Raw genomic sequence first — 20,582 nt, forward strand, 5'->3', positions numbered from 1 at the left:
TCGCCGGTGTGAGTATTATTTCACTCTGAATTTAGTTTCATCCCACGGAAATACCTTTGGCAGCTGACTTATGGAGACCACGCAGGGTTTCCAAGGACCTCCAATACTGCCTCTGGGACATGACCCTGGACTTCCTTGGAGGTTCCCTTCTCCAGGGTTGTGGGTGTCCTGCCTAGTGCAGGGGGTTGGACTAGATGACCCATGAGGTCCCTTCCAACTCTATGATTCTAAGATTCTATGAAACACCCACCCTACTTAGTTCCTGAGATTTGAGAAAATGGGCCAGCCTAGTCAACCCGGGTCAGGGCTATTCTGAGCAGGGGGTTGGACTAGATGGCCTGTATGGCCCCTTCCAACTCTATGATTCTACTTGCACTATAGTTCAGCATTCAGTTTCAGGAATCAAATTCCTATTAATGGGTTACCTAATGCAGGGTTAAGAGCCTCTTGTGGCGCAGAGTGGTAAGGCAGCCGTCTGACAGCTTTGCCCATGAGGCTGGGAGTTCAATCCCAGCAGCCGGCTCAAGGTTGACTCAGCCTTCCATCCTTCCGAGGTCGATAAAATGAGTACCCAGCTTGCTGGGGGGTAAACGGTAATGACTGGGGAAGGCACTGGCAAACCACTCCGTATTGAGTCTGCCAAGAAAACGCTAGAGGGCGTCACCCAAAGGGTCAGACATGACTCGGTGCTTGCACAGGGGATACCTTTACCTTTAATGCAGGGTTACCACGGTACCTATTCATTTATTTGATTTTCACACTGCTCTCCAAGCAGGACCAGTTCAGGGTGGTGCACAACAGATGCAACAATACAATCAATAAAATTAAATAAATTAATGTTTAATATATTAATTGAAGAAATACAACCCATTTAAGATGTTTCCTATATTCCCCTCAGAGCCAGGATATGAGCAGGGGCTTCTGATAATGATGGCAGATGAAACGAGCAGGTAAAAAACGATAAGTTGGTGGGGCCCATAGAGGTCACCATGGCACTGGCCCCAACCAAAGGCCTGTATGGTATTTATGTCTCTTATTGGTTTTTATCTATTATTATTATTATTATTATTATTTAATTTCTAGACCGCCCTTCTCCCAATAGGTCTCAGGGCGGTTTACAACATAAATAGTTAAAACACAATAAAATCCCCATAAAAACCCCAATTAAAAGTTACATATAACATATCACATAACATATAGCGGCGGTGGTCACAATTCTGATCTTAGTTCAGCCTGGTGGAGAGAATAATGTTCAGAAGAGGGTGGCACCAATACAATAGATCTAACCATGATCTCGGTGTTAGAGATCTCAATATTGGAGGGGATCCTCTGATGGATTAGTGGGAGAGCTGCCCTGGCCTCAACCATATGCCTGGCGGAAGAGCTCCGTCTTACAGGCCCTGCGGAAAGCTGGTAGATCCTGCAGGGCCCTTAGCTCTTCTGGGAGCTCGTTCCACCAGGTTGGGGCCAGGACTGAAAAGGCCCTGGCCCGGGTCGAGGCCAGGCGCACATCCCGTGGGCCCGGGACAACCAGTAAATTCAAACCCGCAGAGCGGAGTGCCCTGCGGGGGGCATAAGCAACCAAGCGGTCCCGCAGGTAGATGGGACCCAGACCGCGTATAGCCTTAAAGGTCAATACCAATACCTTGAATCTGATTCGGAAACAGACTGGTAACCAGTGCAGATGACGAAGCACCGGCTGAATGTGGGCCCTCAAAGGTGTTCTAGTGAGGACCCTGGCAGCCGCATTTTGGACCAGCTGTAACTTCCGAGTCAAAGACAAGGGAAGGCCCGCGTAGAGCGAGTTACAGAAGTCTAGTCTGGAAGTGACCGTTGCATGGATCACTGTGGCCAGGTGTTCCGAGGACAGGTAGGGCGCTAGTAGCCGGGCTTGGCGAAGATGGAAAAATGCTGTCCGAGCTACATTGGTGACCTGAGCCTCCATAGAGAGGGAGGCATCAAATGTCACTCCCAAATTCCTGGCAACTGGTGCAGGTGTTAATTGCACCCCGTTCAGGCATGGGAGGCGCGCTTCCTGGTCCTGCCCTCTTCTGCCCAGCCACAGGACCTCCGTCTTGGAGGGGTTGAGTTTCAGGCGACTCTGCCTGAGCCATCTAGCTACCGCTTCCAAACAGCTGGCAAATGTATCCGGGGTGGAGTCCGGCCGGCCGTCCATTAGGAAGTAGAGCTGGGTGTCATCCGCATATTGGTGGCAACCCAGCCCATAGCCCCGGACCAGCTGGGCTAGAGGGCGCATATAGATGTTAAAAAGTGTGGGAGAGAGTATCGCCCCCTGCGGAACCCCACAAGGGAGCTCACAAGGGCTCGACAAACTCTCCCCCATCGCAACCCTCTGCGTCCGGTTCTGGAGGAAGGAGACCAGCCATTGAAGCGCAGTCCCCCTTATTCCAGCTCCGGCGAGGCGGTGTACCAATAACTCGTGGTCGACCACATCAAATGCGGCCGACAGGTCTAGAAGCACGAGAATGGCGGAGCCGCCCCGATCCAGCTGGCGCCGGATATCATCCATGAGGGCGACCAGCACGGTCTCCACCCCGTGGCCAGGGCGGAAGCCAGACTGGTATGGGTCGAGGGCCGAAGTTTCATCCAAGAAACCTAGGAGTTGGTCCGCTGCGGCCCGCTCTATCACCTTACCCAGAAACGCCAAATGCGAAACTAGGCGGTAACTGGCGGGGTTCCGCGGGTCCAATGATGGCTTTTTCAGTAAGGGGCGTACCACTGCTTCCTTAAGCCCCTTGGGAAACTCTCCAGATGTTAAGGAGAGGTTGACAATCTCCCTCAAGGGGCCTCCTATCCGCTGGTCGCCCGATTTGAGCAACCAGGACGGACAGGGATCCAAGGGGCAAGTGGTCGCCCTCACTGAACCCAGTAACTTGTCCACTTCGGTTACAGAGAGCCGCCTGAAGCCATCAAACACTAACCCCCTTGACGGCCACGGAGCTTCCAGTTCACTAACTGTATCAATCGTGGCAGGTAGGTCACGGCGGAGCGACAGGACTTTGTCCGCAAAATAGCTCGATAATGCCACACAGCTCAATTCCAATTCCCTTATCGTTTGTCGCCCTTCTTCCAGGGCGGTAAGTGATCTAATTACCTTAAATAATTGTGCTGGGCGAGAGCTTGCGGACGCGATTTCTGTGGCGTAGAAGTCTCGTTTCGCCGCTTTCACCGCATTCTCATACGCCTTCATAAGCGTGCGATGAGATGTCCTTGTAGCTTCATCACGAGTCTTCCTCCACACTCGCTCAAGCCGTCTCACTTCCTTCTTCCTCTCCCGAAGCTCCTGGGAATACCATGGAGCCTGTTTGAGGCGAAGGCGGAGAGGGCGCCTAGGAGCAATCTTGTCAATGGCGGCCGTAAGGCGGGACTGCCAGTCCTCCACCAAGGCCGTCAACGAGGTGCCGGAGGGCATCGGGTCCCGCAGGGCATTCAGGAATCTCTCAGATTCCATGAGTCTCCGCGGGCGGACTAGAATACGTCCATCACCCAAACGGAGAGGGGGTGGTATCCTCAGTCGAGCCTTCAGGGCTTGGTGGTCTGACCATGGAACGATGTTATTCGCCACCAGATCTACCGCTACACCTGCACCAAAGATCAAATCGAGGGTGTGACCAGCCTGATGGGTGGGACCAGCAACAATCTGCGAGAACCCTAGTGTCTCCATGGCTGACACTAGATCCAGGCCAAGTCCTGAAGACGGCGCATCCGCATGAACGTTGAAGTCCCCCAAAACTAAAAGTTTTGGGTACTGCAACGTCCAGGCAGCCACCGCCTCCAGCAGGCCTGGCAGGGAATCGGGCGGGGCAGTGGGTGATCGGTACACCAACCAGATCGCCACGTTCTCGACCGATTCCCACCCAAGACCGACACACTCAATCCCCGGAATCATTGGCGCAGGGAGAGCCCTGAAGGAGAAGGTCTCTCTGACCAGAATTGCCACCCCCCCTCCCCTCCCATGGAGGCGGGGTTGATGCAGGTCGGAAAACCCAGGCGGTGCCAGATCTTTCAAGGCGACGGTCTCGCCTTCGCGCACCCAGCTTTCCGTCACGCAAGCCAGGTCAGCCTCATGCCTTACGAAGTAATCCCGCAGGGTTGAGGACTTGTTGTTTATTGACCTGGCATTGCATAGGATCAACACCGGTTCCACCCTAGCCCTCTCCCCCATGAACCTGGGGATGGGACGAAGATTTGAAGGGCAACGTCCATCTACAAATGTTGTATGCCACCCCGAGATGACTGGCTCAAGAGAGGCGATTTATAATCTGTTCCACTTAATACTTCTGGTACAGCCTAGAAGAAGGAGCTGGCCTCATGGCTTAAGTGGCACTCAGCGCTTAACACCCACTCAGGGCAGTTGTCCCACCCCTGAGTGCCTCGTCCTCCAACCGGCTTGCCTATCTGTCCAGCGGCCAGCCAATCACCTTCTGTCCCCCACCCCTGACCAACTTCTACTTTCCTCCAAGGCTCGGAGGCTGCAGATCCCTGCCGCATGAGAGCTGCCCCTGCCAGTGAGTTCCATAACAGCTGCCTGCAGCCTTTCCAGGTCCTGGGGGGAGAGAGGCCATCGGCAGAGTTCTTCCACCCCAGCCCCCCCCCCCAATCTAGCACCCGTAGTATTCCTGAATGCAACGGGCAGTGTCCCTAGTTCTCAATAATAGAAGTAAATAAATAAAATTTATCACTTATCGTTTTGCTGCTGGTTTAATTTTAGGGTCACATTCATGATTTGAAGCAACTATTATTTACTGCTAAGATCAGGGATTCCCAAACAGGGTTCTAGGAAACCCTGGGGTTCTGCCAGAGTTCCCCAAGAGTGACCCAGCCTTTCCCGGAAGTTCAGATGGGTGCTGACATCACTGGAGCCCACTTCCCCCTGCTCCTCAACGGGCCTAGTCTCTTTCTCCACAATAGAAACAGGAAATGATTGATTGGCTGGCTCCTGCATCTTTCCTCCGCGCTCATATCTCTGAAGGAGAACCTAGTGAGAAGCATTATGTTAGCTCTTCCTGGTTGTGTCAGAGAATGGATGCACTTGGGGCAGGTGATCTACTGACTGGAATAAGGGAGGAATGTCGTTCCGCCATCTGTTAGAGTTTTAGATTGTAACATTTAATGGAGTTTTTATGGAAATTGTTATATTTTACTGTTTATCCCAATGTAAGCTGCCTCGGGCCGACTGTGTCAGGAAGGGCGGGGTATAAATCAAATTAAACCGCCCTACCCATTGGGCCTCAGTATGAGTTGAGCTGATGCTCTTTGCCGTTTCCACTGTTCTTTAATGTTATTATTGTTATCACCTTGTTATTACTATAAACGGAGCTGCCTGTATCATTTCTTGTTTCATGTAAACAGCCCAGAGCCTTTGGGAAGGGTGGTGTATCCATACAATAAATAAACAAACAAATGTCACCACTCCCAGGGTTCTTGGAAGGCTGAAAAATGTTTCAGGGATTCCTCCACAGTCAAAAGGTTGGAAAAGCCGGGCTTAGATCACTGGGAAAGGCAAAGAATAAACATGTTGAATGCCCAGTGAAGCATTTACTCTTTGTATACAGCTGTAGCTTTTGCAAGTTTCGGGAAGTTCCAGCCTTATCTCTCTTCACAAAAGCCTAGCACGTTACTATAGCCAGGACATGATAAACTAGAATGGACCGAACACACTGACCCTGTGACTTTACAGTTCAGTGGCAGGAAGCCTTCAACAAAAACAGGAATGATTAATTTTGAACCAGATCCCTCAATTTTACAATACATTCCACCAAGGACATACAGGAAACGGTCACACAAGCCACACAAAGCCCCCAATTTAAGAGAATTCGTGATCATTCCAGAGTGGTACAGCGGTGTTGGACTAAGAACTGGGAAATCCAAGTGCAAATCACAAAGTTTTCTGGGTGAACTTAAGCCTGTCGGCTCGCTCTAATCCACTTGAGCAAAGATTGGGCTAGCCTGGCCTAAGCGAGTTGTTGGCAGAGTTAAAAAGGTCAAGGGAAAAAACAAAGTACACCGCCCAGAAAAATCAAGATAAAAGTTGGCTAAATAAAAGCAAACAAACATTTGGCTCTGTATCAAGGGGCTGAATTCGGCCGGACTCAGGTAAAGGCTTCAAATATTAACTCCCCAAAGTTTGGCAAAAGACTTCAAAAGCCCGTTGCTTAAAAAAACCTGACCTCTGATTTGGAGGGAATTTATTTATTGTATTTATATACCACTCTCTCTTGCGGCTCAGGGAGGTTTACATAAAACATGGGAAAACATGTTTACATAGAACATGGGGGGACATAGGAGTAAGTATAATACGACTCAGTAACAATGCTTAGTAAAGCCATAGTAACAATAGTGGTTCCAACAATAGTCCAAATATGATCTGATTAATTATGGTCGGAGTGCAAGTGAACCCAAGACCATAGAAATGCACTCCTATCATTTTTTTTCTTATCGCTGGATTTTTTTATATGCTACCTTTCTCTACTAGGAGTCGCAAAGCAGCTTACAATTGGTTGGTTCTTATATGCTGCTTTTCTCTACCCCGAAGGAGTCTCAAAGTGGCTTACATTCTCCCTCTCCCCACAACAGACACCCTGTGAGGGAGGTGAGGCTGAGAGAGCCCTGATACTACTGAAAAAGAAGAGTTGGTTCTTACATGCCGCTTTTCTCTACCCAAAGGAGTCTCAAAGCGGCTTCCAATCGCCTTCCCTTTCCTCTCCCCAAAACAGACACCCTGTGAATGGGTGAGGCTCAGAGAGCCCTGATATCACTGCTCAGCCAGAACAGCTTCATCAGTGCTGTGACTGGCCCAAGATCATCCAGCTGGCTGGGTGTGGAGGAGGTACAGGGAAGCAAGCCGGCTCACCAGATTAGAAACTGCCACTCCTAACCACTGCACCAAGATGCTTACCATCTGTGAAAGATTCTCCCTTCCCAACATATACCAAGAAATGTGGGGCACCTTAAAATCAAACCAATTATTTTATTTATTTATTTTATTTATTTTTATTCCGCCCTCCTGAAGCTCAGGACGGTTCACATGGAACTGGAATAAAAACAGATAACAAAATATATCAGTAACAGAGCCAAATGAATGTTTGCTTTTATTTAGCCAACTTGATTTCTCTGGGTGGAATACTTTTGTTATCAGCACAGATATCAAAAGATTTAAGGCTACCTTCCTTTGGCATTCGACATTTTAAACAGCAAATACTTTCAATTATAGCTAGTAACACAGGCTGAGTATTATCTATTTGTTTTATTCACATCCCACCTCTCTCCCCAGGGGTATCTCAAAGCAGCTTATGTCATTCTACTCTCCTCCATGTACCTTCACAACAGCCCTGCAAGGTAAGTTAGGCTGAAAAGACGTGGCTGGCCAAGCTCACCAATAAATATGCATGGAAAAGGGGGGATTCCAACGTGAGTCTCCCGGACTCTAGCGCAACACTTGAGCCCCTACACTCCATGGAGTTTCAATTAAGAGATCATGAAGAATACATTTAGAGCAACAAGAAACAAAGTTATTGAACGGAGCTGTTTCAGAATCAGGGTTGGATGGGACCTCCAGGGTAATCTAGTCCAACCCCCTGCAGAATGCAGGAAATTCACAATTCTGCCCTCTGTGACCCCATGCCCAGATGATGCCCCCACCCCAAAACCAGAACCCCTGGCCAGTCTGGCCTGGAGGAAATTTGCCTCCCAATCACAACATGTAGATTGGCATTTCCCTGGTCAAGCCAGAAGGGGCCCAATGGCCAAGCACAGATGCCATCCCTTCATCCCGGCCACTCCCAATCTGCACAAGTTCACAGAATCAGCATTTCTGTCCGCTGGGTATCTAACCTCTGCTTAAAAACTTCCAAAGGAGTATCCACCACTTCACAAGGAAGCCGGTCCCTCTGAGGAAGTGCTCTAACTGATAAGTCACATTTATAGAAGGGAAAGGAGGTTGCTATTGACCTAAAACAGACACTCCACATCGAGTCCCCCTCCCCAGAGCGTACATCAAGCCTTAGGAGAGGAACTCCCATGACATGAATAGTAGAAGCCGAGGTGCCTTGCAAACGCTGGCAGGGGCTCATGGGAATTGTAGTCCATGAGCATCTGGAGGGCCGCAGGTTGACTACCCCTGATGAAAGGGACCACACACCTCTCTGGGCAAGTGGGTGGCGGATCCTACCACACAAGCGAAGCTAGACAGAACCTGCTGCCTCGGAGGGCGGCAGAGTCACCTCCGTGGGAAGTTTTCAGGAAAAGACCGGATGAGCACCTTGCAGGAGGGTGGGAGTTTTAAGTCCCCAAGAAGACGGGGGGCTGGACTGGATGGCCTTTGAGGGCCTCTTCCAGCTTTGGGTCGGACTCTGGTTGGGAAGACGGGAACGCAGGTACTTGGGAGTTGGAGAAGCAACGGTTGCCAACCTCCAGGCGGGGGGGCTGGCTGTCTCCCGGAATCCAAGGGAGGATTCAGGCAACACGGACCAGTCCCCGCGGGAGGAACCAGCGCCTGGCAGGGGCTGCCTCCCCTCTCCAGACCGCCTTCCCCGAGGCAGAGCCGAGGGAGCGGGCAGGAGTGGGAAGCCGGCCGCAGCCTACCTCCAGCGTCGACACGGTGCTGGTGAAGAGGTCCTCGCCGTCCTCCATCTCCTCCGCCTCGGTCTGCCGGCCGTCCCCCAGCGGAGGAGGCTCCCGCTCCGCCGCCATCTTATCCCCCCCCCGTCCTTCCGAGGCGCGGGATTTCCGGCAGCTGCCTCCAGTCACGTGACGCCCCGCCGGCCCCGCCCCCCCGACGGGAACCCGCCGCAGCCGCTCGAGACGAAGGGGCGGGGCCGCCGGGAGGGCGGGCATGCGCGGCTCAGGGGAGGAGGCGGAGAGGAGGAGGCGCGGGCGAAAGGCGCGCTGTGATTGGTCGCACGGAGAGCGGAGGGCGGGGCGAGGGAGGAGAGCGCTGAGTGGGAGCGCGCGCGCCCCCTCTGCCGGCCGTTGGGCGACGGTTGCTGCGTCGGTTGGAGGCGGCCCTTCCGGCGCGGCCCCGCCCCTTCCGCCCGAGCGCCGCCGGCCCCGTTCCGCGGCTGTCAGGCAGGCAGGGACGGAGAGAGGCAGGCAGGGACGGAGGGCGGCGGCCGCCGGGATGTCGGACAAGGAGTTCATGTGGGCCCTCAAGAACGGCGACCTGGACGAGGTGAAGGACTACGTCGCCAAGGTGAGCCGCCGAAGGGAAGGAGGGAGGGGTCGCCGCAGCAGCAGACCCAGGCCCAGGCCCCTCTCGCAGCGCGCTCTGCCCGGCCTCCGGAGCACGGTGGGGGTGTGGCGGCGCCGCCTTTCCGAGCCCGCAGCGGAGCGCGCGCCCTGGGGCGAGAGGCAGGCTGCGTGTGGGCGCGGCGCCTGGGCTGGGCTGGGCTGGGCTGGGCGCCCTGGCGAGCGTGCCTCGAGCGAGGGCCCGGCGGCCTTGGGAAGTTTGGGCCTGGAGGGATGGAACTGCTCCGGAGGGCGAGGTCGGAGGAGTGCAGCTGCCAAGGGATGGAGACGGAGATAAGAAGCCGTGCTGCATCAGGCCTGTGGACCAACCAGTCCAGCACTCTGTGCCACACAGTGGCCAAAGCCCAGGGGCCATCAGAACACAAGAGAAGCTGTGCCAGACCAGGCCAGTGGCCCACTCGGTCCTAGAGCTCTGTGTCACACAAGGACCAAAACCCAGGCGCCATCAGGAGGTCTACCAGTGGGACCAGAACTCCAGAAGAACCCCCAATGGGACCCCCCACAGCACCAAGAATGTAGACCATCAGTGCCCCAGACATCAGAACATAAGAGAAGCCATGTTGGATTAAGCCAATGGCCCATCCAGTTGAACCCTCTGTGTCACACAGGGGATGAAACCCAGGTGCCCTCAGGAGGTGCACCAGCAAGACCTTAAGGACATAAGAGAAGTTATCTTGGATCAGGTCAATGACTCATCCAGGTCAACAGTCTGTGTCACACAGGAGCCGAAGCCCAGGGGCCATGAGGAGGTCACCAGCAGGGCCAGAACTCAAGAAGCCCTCCCACTGTTGCTTTTGTGAGCCACTGATCTCCTGCCATTTCACCAGCGCTGATTTCTGTGACCTCTCTGCATATCACACCCCATCCAGTCACAGCTGCTATTGTCCTCTGCCTGCCCTTGTCTTTTGGCATTTGAAATCACTCCAGATGGAAGATGGGTGCGGGGAGACCAGAATCTATGATGTTCTTTCCTGGCCTCAACCATAGGCCTGAACAGCTCCTGTTTTGCAGGCTCTCTGGAATAGTTTAAGATACCTCAGGGCACTGATCTCTTCAAGCAGAGTGTTCCACCGGGCTGGGGCCAAGACTGAAAAGACCCTTTCATTATTAAAGAAAATAAAAGCTCTGCTGGATCCGACCAATGGTCCATCTAGTCCAGTATTCCATCTCACACAGTGGCCAACCAGTTCTTCTGGAGATCCGAAAACAGGACATAGAGGCCAAGGCCTTCCCCTGATGTTGATTCCTGGCTCTGGGATTCAGGGGTTTACTGCCTTTGCAGGTTCCCTTTAATTGCCATGGCTTGTAGGCATTGATGAATCTCTCCTCCATTAATCTGTCTTTTACAGCCATCCATACCTATTGATTTAAGTCAGTCTTTATTAACTTTTTTACCATTGAGAAATCCCAGAAATATTCTTCAAGCTTTGAGAAACCCCACAAGTGACACAATTGTGCAGAATATGGTTGTGGAGAACGGGGCTTACATACCCACCTGGGGCCCCTCCAGGACTATCACTAGCCAACATGATCTTATATGGTCATATAACCCAATAAATGTTTAACAAATTTTAAATATATATTTAAAACTAGTAAAGAAGCCCAATGCAGTCAGGAATGCAGTGAGCGCAAGGTGACGAGTGCGCCTTGTGTCCAGCTTAAGGGGGCGGGTGCTGTAGGAGGCGGGGCAATCTGGGCACAGCCTGGTAGCCAGGTCGGTGCAGCCACTGGTGGGCGGGTTGGGCCAGCAGCCAAGGCAGGTAAGCGCAAGGCTAGCTCAATGGATCACGGCTGGGCTCTGGAGGCGGGCACTTGGCACAGCCAGATTAGCCCGTACGAGCGGAAGCTTAGTCCAGACACTGGATGTGTCCTAGATTGCGCTCCGCCCACACGGGCCTTTCCCAAATGTTAGGGAGAACAAGCGGTAAGGATTAATTAACTCCCCCCCATTTGGGAAACTCTTCCAGGGTTTCATAAAACCCTGGTTGAGAAAGCCTGATCTAAGTAGTTCAGTGTTACTGAGTGGCATGGATTTTCCAGGGTCTCTGTTAGCGAATGGTCTTTGCGAGGCCTTCTCATGGAATACACTTATGGTTGAACCTGAGATGCAAAAGACTTCCCTGGAGAGCCACTGCAAGTTTGACAGTACTGATTTGGATAGAGCAATTGTTTTATTTTATGTATTTATAAGAACGTTCCTTCCAGCATTGTTTGTTCAGGGCGGTTAACCACGTATTAACAATATATAAATAACCTTTAAAAACAATAATTCCTAGTTAAAACAGTAAAATGAATCAGTATTGGCTGCTCCTGCAGTCAACTGCCATTAAACTTGCCTCATGCAACCTGTTTTCCCATTCAAGGGATTAATTTTCATTTCATGGTGTTATTGTGTGATCCAATACAAGACAGCTTCATACATTCAGATGGGGCTACATCTTTGCTGTTCAGCTTCCAACCCTTGCATCTCTCTCTCTCTCTCTGTGGATGGAGCAACTGCTGAACAGGCTGCTGCCACTTTTGTGTCTAGTATGGTTATGAATGTCTTGGGCTTTGACACTTCCTTGAAGAAGGTACACATTGCCACCATCAGAGTACTCTGCGAAGCTGGGGGGGCAGGTTATGAATTTTATTTTCCATTTATTTTACCCTGCCCGGGACGGCTTCCAACACTGATACATAAAACAATTGTATAGTATAGAAAACAGCAAGATTAAAATACTATATTTGAGCTACTTGCCTTATTCTCTGAAGGCTGAAATTACTGGGGCATTTATGCCTATTAACAAAGTCAGTTATGGGATGTTACCCTGCAGTGTTTTCTCATTGATGACTTCTAGAGAGTTGCACATACCAGCTGTGGGCTGTTTCCCTCATGAAAACACACCTACAAAGTCCTCCCCAGCCAGTTCTTTCGTCCTGCACCCTTGGAGGCCCCCTCTACCTTTTTTGATGCCTCTTTCTACCCCCCCCCCCGCAACCCAAGATAAAAATATCCAGCTCCTTTCCTTTCCACCTCATCTCGATCAGGTTTTTGGTTCTCTCCCTGCTGGGCAGCTCCCGTGCCTCTCCCCTGTCCCCTGCTCTCGTTTCCTGGCCCCTCACATCCACACGTTCTCCTTGTTCTGGCGTATCATGTCTTTGTGATCTGTGCGCTCTGGCGCTAATGCTGCCTCACAACGGGCCCGATCAATTTCCAGGTCTCAGTAAGGTTTCATAAGATCTGTGCCTGCTGATCAGCTTTCTGCACTCTTCGTAATCCGTCCCTCTTCATAATCATTTTCTCCCCGGGTAGTTTTTAGGCCCAGCCCTTAAAACCCCCCATCACATTCTGGCTCCCCAGGACTGCTGTTTACAGGCTTTGTGCTTGCTGGCACATCCGCTGCTACTTTTCTGGCATCTGCGATTGTGTGGGGTGGGAGTGTGGGAGTGCAGAGACTCAGAGAACTGAGGTGCCCTTTCTGAAGGCCAAATTCCAGCTCCTAGGACATGTCCATTGACTTGCCTTCATGCTGCTTAACTTGAGGGTACCTCTGTTAGTGTTGGGTCAAGGGGAGGGGGTTGGTCTGTTATGCTGTGTTCACTTCAACACTGAGGTTCCTGCGTGGTGGCTCAGATGAGCATTGGGAATCCCCTGGCCAGATGTATGGCTTGGAATGGCATCACTGGCTAGTGGAAGGCAAGTGGCCCTGATCCGCCAGCATCACTCTTTAGAAGCTGGGTTCCCTTTCAAATTATTTTTCTTAGGAAAGTGACCTCTTAGCCTCTGCCCTGTCTAACTGCCATGATAGAAATATGTCCCTAAGTCTGCTTGTCAGGTTTGTTCGCATAGCTGGAACACCAGTTTTGAGGGATCATCCTTTTCTCCCTTGCGGTTGGGATTGAAACATACTTGGAGACATATGAGGAAAGGTTGGGCTATCCAGCCTCTGTTTCAAAATCTTCAAAGATGGAGAACCCACCCCCTCCCGAGGAAGCCTGTTCCACTGAGGAATCGCTCTGACTGTCAGGAACTCCTTCCGGATGTTGATATGGAATTTCTTTTGCATTAATCTCATCCCATTGGTTCTGGTCTCTCTTGCCCCGGAGGGACGGTCCTCTCACAATGCCAAGCAAGAAGTAGGTGACATAGTAAGCCAAGGAAAACATGGGGGTTGAAACTGAGAAAAAAACAAAACTGTATTGTGGCTAATGCACTGAAGATTGTGTTTCTTTGGTTTGAAAAAAAAAGCCTGATTCTTGAACCCAGATGTGGTCTTGCCACCTTGTCACCCTGCCCCCCCCCCCCCCCCCCCGTTTTAAGATCTCTGAAACTAATATGGAACAGAGTGCTAAAGCCAGGCTTGGGGTAGAACGTAACCAGCTGACCTTTATTTTCCAATACAGCATTGAATTTTCACTGCCGTTTCTTCCTGCTAAAGGGTGAAGATGTGAATCGGACTCTGGAAGGCGGGAGAAAACCTCTTCACTATGCGGCGGATTGCGGGCAGCTTGAGATCCTGGAGTTCCTTCTACTGAAAGGCGCTGATGTTAATGTATGTTGACTACAATCCGTGGGACCTGGAGAGAGACTGTGTGGATGGCTAACAGGGGGCAGGACATCTGAGAGATGGGAGAGGCTTCCGTTTTGTCCCGTGTTTTGCAGGCGTTTGTGTTGTTTCAAAACCTGGTGTATTCAAGGAGAAGATGGAATGGGTAGATATGTAATGAGCAACGGTCTTTTAAGCCCCTTGATGCTTTTATGGCCTACTCAGTCCTCCAGCCTTTAGTAACTGGCTAGTCCTCCGGGTGATTGAAAACCGCTGATTGGGTTAATCTGGGTGACTCCAATGAGTTTGCTTCAACAAGCTGTGTGAAAGCCTGTCCCCCCTCTCCTTCTGGGGTGTTACAGAACAGATGCATTGGCTCAGACCAAGCAGAGAGTAAGTGATCTGCTCCATCATTAGGCTGTCAGTGTACAAATAAATGGGCCCCATCTCCTGGGGATACTGTTTGTAGGATATCAGCGGCCTGTGTGCAAACACTCCTGTTAAGCCTTAAGGGCATTTCTGTTTTCAGTGTGTGTGTGGGGGGCGGGTGGAGCTGATTTCCACAAGTTCCCCTTCCACTGCAAACCCTCAATTTGTTCCCATCGTTTTTGAAGGTGGGCTCTCTGACACACACAGAAAGACACGTACAGAGTTTCAGGAAGTTCAAAAACCTATAGCAACCAGAGGGAAGAATTGGGGTAGATTTCTGTCCCCCCCTCCCCAACCCTTAAAAACTCCAGAATGCACACTCAGATACTATGTGTGCATAGATGCAGGCCTGTGTTTTATTCGGATTCAGTTCTTCCTTGCCGATTCTTAATAACCACCATGACCTCATTAGTGTATTATTAGAACAGTCTGCTACTCTCGGGTGAAGTCCAAACAATTCTCATCAAGCGGGGCCCTTCTTTTCTACAGGCTCCAGACAAACACAGTATCACTCCACTCCTTTCAGCAGTCTACGAAGGCCACATGACTTGCGTGAAGCTGCTTCTGTCAAAGGTAAGAGTTGGAGGGCTGCCCCAATAGGGGTTTCGCATGCCCATTTTAAGACTTCTTTCAAACTGTGGGGACATGAGAATATAAGAGAGAAGTCATGTTGAATTAGACCAGTGGCCCATCCAATCCAACACTGTGTGGTGCACGGTGGCCAGAATTCAGGTGCCCTCAGGAGGTCCACTGGTGAGCTCAGAACTCCAGAAGCCTTCCCACCGTTGCCTCCCAAGCACCAAGAATACAGAGCATCACTGCCCCGGATGGGGCACGGATTGTGCTGTTCTGCACAGTGGTGAATGTTCTGGACAGCAGAAGTGCTGGAATAAGGGACACTCTCATAGAAACCAGAACTCAAACTGGCCTCTACCCATTCTGTCAACCACAGTGTTGGTGACAGTAGACATGGGACAACATGATGAATGAGGATATCCGTGTGAACGGCCACCTCCATTTTAGGGAAGCCAGAAACAATAGCTCTTTAAAGCAGAAGAAGAGTTCAGTTTTCTCAGTGCTGAGTGTCTTCATCTAGAGCAGTGGTTCTCAACCTTCCTAATGCCGCAACCCTTTAATACAATTCCTCCTGTTGTGGTGACCCCCAACCATACAATTATGCCAGGGTTCTTTCACAGAAATTAAACTGAAGCTGACCAATGGCGTGAAGATCCATGGTTCATGATTGTCTATAAAATGGGTTTTTTCCGGGGTTTCTCAGTTCAGTTCTGCCTCTTGTCCCACCATGGCGATCTCGCTCTTTTCCGATGCTCCAGACAGAGGAACGCTCAATCTCGATATACCCCGCAAGGCTGTTGTGTGGATAGCGCCCTCCCAGCCAAGCTGCTTGCCCTGCTGCGACCGCTGTGAAATGGTTGTTCGACCCCCAAAGGGGTCCCGACCCCCAGGTTGAGAACCACTGGCCTAGAGCCCCTGAAATCAAGAGCAGCTGCTTTCAATTGTGTGGGGTTTGTCTCTATATTAATTGGCCAACACCCTGTCTCCACCCCACCCACCTCCCATGTTCAGGGCAAGGGCTCAGTAATAGAACATCCCAGATGCAGTCTTTGGCACATCCCTAGGCCATCCATCTCATCTAGCCAACAATGTCGCACCCTGGTATCTAGTCTAGCTCCCAGTGTCACACCCCAGAGCCCAAACCAATAGTCTCAGTAAGACAGGATGTCCATTTTTAGAATAAACTCTCCATTGTAGTTTATGGAGCAGCACATGCTGTTACAATGATGGTACTGCTACAAGTGGGTTCTTGATGAGGTTCCAGTTCCCCGTGCCACACAGAAGAAACCTTCAACTAGGAGTGGCCCATCACAGCCTTCTATCCTGAAGGCTTTCTTTCTCTCTGCTGCTACTTTCCTTTGACAGTTATTTCATTAAAAGTAAAGGTAAAGGTATCCCCTGTGCAAGCACCAGGTCATGTCTGACCCTTGGGGTGACGCCCTCCAGCGTTTTCATGGCAGACTCAATATGGGTGGTTTGCCAGTGCCTTCCCCAGTCATTACCGTTTACCCCCCAGCAAGCTGGGTACTCTTTTTACCGATCTTGGAAGGATGGAAGGCTGAGTCAACCTTGAGCCGGCTGCTGGGATTGAACTCCCAGCCCCATGGGCAGAGATTTCAGACTTTATATCTGCTGCCTTTCATATATCACCCTAAATGCCTTTCTGACTTAGTTTTAAATGTTTGGGCCACATACTTGGGCGCATATGGAAAAGGCCAGGCGTTTCCCTTTGGCAAGATTTTGTCTGAATCGCCCAATGAATACGTTTGAAAGGCTACCTTTAGAGTAGGCAGCCCTGTATATATTGTATGTTCTTTGGAAAGTGTTGTGTAAGCACCTTTTCCCGTTGCCCTTTTGAACCTAAGATTAGCAATTGGAAGTGAAGCATTTAACGTGCTGCTTGCTAAAACGACAACAATGAACAGAATTCTTCTCACTTAAAAATATTTATTTATTTATTTAGATTTTTATATAGCCCATTCCATACGGCTCTGGGCGGTTTACATAAAACATTGTAGAACATTTAAATAGAACTTATAACAGTATAACGGATAACAATCATGATATAACATACCAACTAGAACAGCATTTCAACAAAACAATAATAATTGAAAATCCCTAAGTAGGTTTGACCTCTCAGTCGGGGGGGGGGGGGGGGGCTATAGATGTTTTGAGTTGGTCGCCCTCAAGCAAATGCCTCCCTTTTGCAGGCCCTGCGGTATTGTCAAAGTTCAAGCAGGGCCTTAATCTCTTCAGGGAGCTCATTCCACCAGGTGGAGGCCAGGACTGAAGAGGCCCTGGCCCTTGTTGAGGTCCGACGTGCTTCTATAGGGTCAAGGATCCGCATCCAGTTGGAGGTGGCGGAGGGTGAAGCTCTATATGCACTTTACGCAGGTTATTTTTGTAGTATATGTCCCTAGGCATAGATCCATTTCATCATTTCAAATATTTGCTACCTTTAATTCCTAAAATCCTTGATACTTGGGATTCTTAGTGGGCTATGCAAGTTACCTCTTCAGGAATGCAAGCCGTGCTTAGTCACGGCTAGGTAGCTTAGCATGTTAAGTATTTTGTATAGCTACAAGTGGGTGTGAAGAGAATTCTATGCAAGTCTGATTTTTCTGGTGAGCTCAGAAGGTCACGTGTAGGTGCAGAGGCCAGGATTCCTTGAATGCCACCGTTGCCCTTCAGAGAGCATATGGATTTTGAGAGCGACCCTTGCCAAAAGAACCGAAGAGCCTCAGGGAAAAATTGATGCTTCTGTTTTGGCCCCCTAAGGGGTCCAAAGCATCCTGCAGAAATGTCCAAAACGAAGCAAATGTGTGGAAGCAAACCAGACAACAAGCCAGGCAAACATACCCTGGGAATGTCTTGCTTACCTGGCAGCTGTAGGCCATAGGCTGTGTGCCTTAAGCTAAAAGTCAGGGAACAGATGCCCCAGGCTATGTCCAGACTTCAAGTTGGCACACCTACTAGTGTGGCCCAGACTGGAAAACTTGAAGATTGAAATCTGTATTGGGTTCCAGTGGCTGGGGGAGAAGCAGCTACAAAATACTGTGACATCACTGCACCTGTACTTTTTGGATTGTGGAAGGCCTTAAATCCTTGTTTCAAACACACAACTGAAAACTTGTTTCAGCATAAAGTACGAAGGTGTTGTCATGAATTACGGCGCTTGCGTAAGAAAAGCAACGATGAATACAGTTCTTCTCGTGCAAAAGAGCTGTGGATGTTCTCTGCTGGGCCTTATCTCCGGTGTGACAGTAACTCTTCTCCTCTCTCGACAGGGTGCTGATAAGATGGTGAGAGGACCGGATGGACTAACTGCCTTGGAAGCTACCGACAATCAGGCGATCAAGGCTCTGCTCCAGTGAGGGATTGACTGAGCTGTCTAGTCTCTCTCTCCTGTGGCCTCACACTGCTGCCTGTCTGTCACTCTTTGTATCTTCCAGCTTCTTCCACTAAAGATGGGGCGGGGAGGGGGGGGAACCACTACAGTAAACCCAACCAGGTGGGGCTCCTGTAAAAGAGAGCGAAGGTCCATCTGGAGGGGGAAGGAGCCCATTTTTCTGGTGTCTCCTTAGGACTGTTTCTTTGTGGGACAGTCTTTTCCCCTCTCCAGCGAGGCTGGACATCTCCTGGGGAAAGGAAGAAGAACGTGGTCTAAAATGTGGCCTGTATGCTGTTCTGATGCTCTTAGGATTTCCAGAAAATGTTGTGAAAGGGTAGCACCATTCTGTGCTTTCTCGTTTTGTTAAGGCTGGGGAAAGCCAGGCCTTTTGTACCTTCATTTCCAATCAAGCTGCATCCCCAGGCCTCAGGTAGACCCTGCGATAAGCAGAGCTCCTGAAATTGGTTTCAAACGTCCCAGACTTTAATCATTGGATTCCATGTTAATCCTCAACTCTTTCCACAAAGAGCCCACCAAAGAATCATGTGTGCTCCACGACCCAGGACTTTCTAGTTGAGAGCCAGCCAGATTGGGGATAATAGTGCTCTTGAAAGACGTCGGATTGAAAATCCCTTACCTCCATGTCATAAAATGTGCTTGAACCAAGCAATGGCCCCGGACTCCTTGGTGCTAGAGCATCCATGCTTTGCCCTTTGTGAGGGAGACTGGAATATCTTAATTCGTAACCCAAAATGGCTCACAATCTTTGGGGCCCATATCGTTCTTCTGAAGAAAGCCAAAGCATCCTTGCTCTAGCTGTGCCCTCACCACATAGATCTTATCCGTGCTGCATGCTCCTCAGGATGAGATGTGATCCACTCTCTTAGCATTGTCTTTCGAAACCAAAAATTCAGTCCCGCAGACTCAGTGGTCACAGGGTGGGCTGCAGCTCATGACCAGGAAAGGAGAGAGCGGTTTATACGGGTCTCTTCACCAACACTTTGCAAGGTAGCTTTCTTAGGGACATTCACTTACAATTCTTTGCATCATGTTAAGCTTCGGTTGGTTTAGAGTTGCCAGTAGAAACAGCACCAGACCGGACTGAAAAACGAGGACAAAATTTGGGCCACGTCAACCTTCCCAATAAGAGTTGCCCTGGCTTCACCTCAAGTCTGTGATAGCCTCAAGGATATGTGCTGTCCGGTTTATATCTCCATTTTATATTACGTTTAGATCCCTCCCCTTATAGTCCTGATAGCATTTATAGTACTGTGTGGCCCGTTCCCCATGCTTGTAGCATTTCCTTCCAATGAGAAATCAAGCAGTTGAGTCTCTGTTCCAAAACAAGAGAATATTATTGAGTACCTGCAACTCAAATTGTTCTGCATTTCTCATTCATGATATGTGAGCAAAGGGGCAGCTGTGAGGGGAACCAGGAGATGTTTAACGAAAAGTCTTAAAAAAGAGTCCTGTAATCGCTCTCTGTCGCTAGTGCTGGGCTGTTCCCAGTTTGAACTAACGCCTTGTGGTCTCAAAGTTGGCCACTCCCCTTTGTACAGGCTCTGCTTTCCCAACTTAGTTTTTGTTCTTCTGCAAATAGTAAATTGAGTGGATAGAAGAAGCTGGTAAGAGTGGAATGCCTTCAGTGGAGCAGTCGCCACGTCGCATGCGAAACCCCCCACGGAAACGTCTTCTGTTTGGTAAACGGAGAAACGGTCATATCTTTCTACCCAACGCTGGAAGCAAAACCATGCTTTGTGCATTTTGATATTTGATCTTTTTCCAGGACTGTAACTATTTTTCCACAGTTGGGTTTTTCATTATCATGGTTCATACACATCTGACCGGTGAATGATGCTTTGTTTCAGTTTGTGTTGCAAGAATGAATGGAATAAACTTGAACTGTGTTCTGAAGTGAAGCTTTGTTGATTTCTGCCCCGACACCTCTGCATCTGACCATTGTTTGTGATCCTCTGACCACTTAAACTTATAAATGGCCTCAGCGTCTGAACATCAGAACATAAGAAGACCCCCCCCTGAATCAGAGCAGTGGTCCATCTAGTCCAGCATCCTAAGAACATAACAAGAGCCCTGCTGGATCAGACCAGTGGTCCATCTATCCCAGCCTCCTGTCTCACACAGTGGCCAGCCAGTTCCTCCGGAGGGCCAATAACAGGATTGAGGCTGAAGTCTTCATAACATCAGAAGCGTCCTGTTGGATCAGTCCAGTGGTACATCCAGTCCAGCATCCCATCTCATACAGTGGCCAACCAGTTCTTCTGGAGGGCCAAGAACAGGGCAGAGAGGCCTTGGTCTTCCTTCTGAGGTGCCTCCTGACTCTGGGATTTGAAGGATTAATGTCTCTGAATGTGGAGCTTGCCTTCAGTCTC

At 50.2% G+C, this 20,582-nt stretch overlaps 2 protein-coding genes across 2 annotated transcripts in view; one reads left to right on the top strand and one right to left on the bottom strand.

Annotated features, from left to right (window-relative positions):
• Nucleotides 1-8,789, bottom strand: part of SNX2 (sorting nexin 2) — a 36,953-nt gene extending 28,164 nt beyond the window's left edge. Inside the window, exon 1 of the mRNA XM_077340325.1 lies at nucleotides 8,605-8,789. Coding sequence (XP_077196440.1) covers nucleotides 8,605-8,712 — 108 coding nt within the window. The 5' untranslated portion in view covers nucleotides 8,713-8,789. The remainder of the gene's footprint in view (nucleotides 1-8,604) is intronic.
• A 217-nt stretch (nucleotides 8,790-9,006) lies between these two features.
• Nucleotides 9,007-20,106, top strand: LOC143838632 (myotrophin). Its single transcript, XM_077340326.1, has 4 exons — nucleotides 9,007-9,211; nucleotides 13,689-13,802; nucleotides 14,715-14,798; nucleotides 18,089-20,106. The coding sequence occupies exons 1-4, from the start codon at nucleotides 9,140-9,142 to the stop codon at nucleotides 18,173-18,175; spliced, it is 357 nt and encodes a 118-aa protein (XP_077196441.1). The 5' UTR covers nucleotides 9,007-9,139; the 3' UTR covers nucleotides 18,176-20,106.
• The last annotated feature ends 476 nt before the right edge of the window (nucleotides 20,107-20,582 follow it).

This window comes from Paroedura picta, chromosome 5, assembly GCF_049243985.1.
Source record: "Paroedura picta isolate Pp20150507F chromosome 5, Ppicta_v3.0, whole genome shotgun sequence".
NCBI lineage: Eukaryota > Metazoa > Chordata > Lepidosauria > Squamata > Gekkonidae > Paroedura > Paroedura picta.

Bases quoted from the DNA above. Each gene is read 5' to 3' on its own strand.
- LOC143838632 (XM_077340326.1), top strand. From the start codon at position 9,140: ATGTCGGACAAGGAGTTCATGTGGGCCCTCAAGAACGGCGACCTGGAC. The intron at 13,803-14,714 runs GTATGTTGACTA...TCTTTTCTACAG, and splicing joins TGAAAGGCGCTGATGTTAAT to GCTCCAGACAAACACAGTAT. The intron at 14,799-18,088 runs GTAAGAGTTGGA...CTCTCTCGACAG, and splicing joins TGAAGCTGCTTCTGTCAAAG to GGTGCTGATAAGATGGTGAG.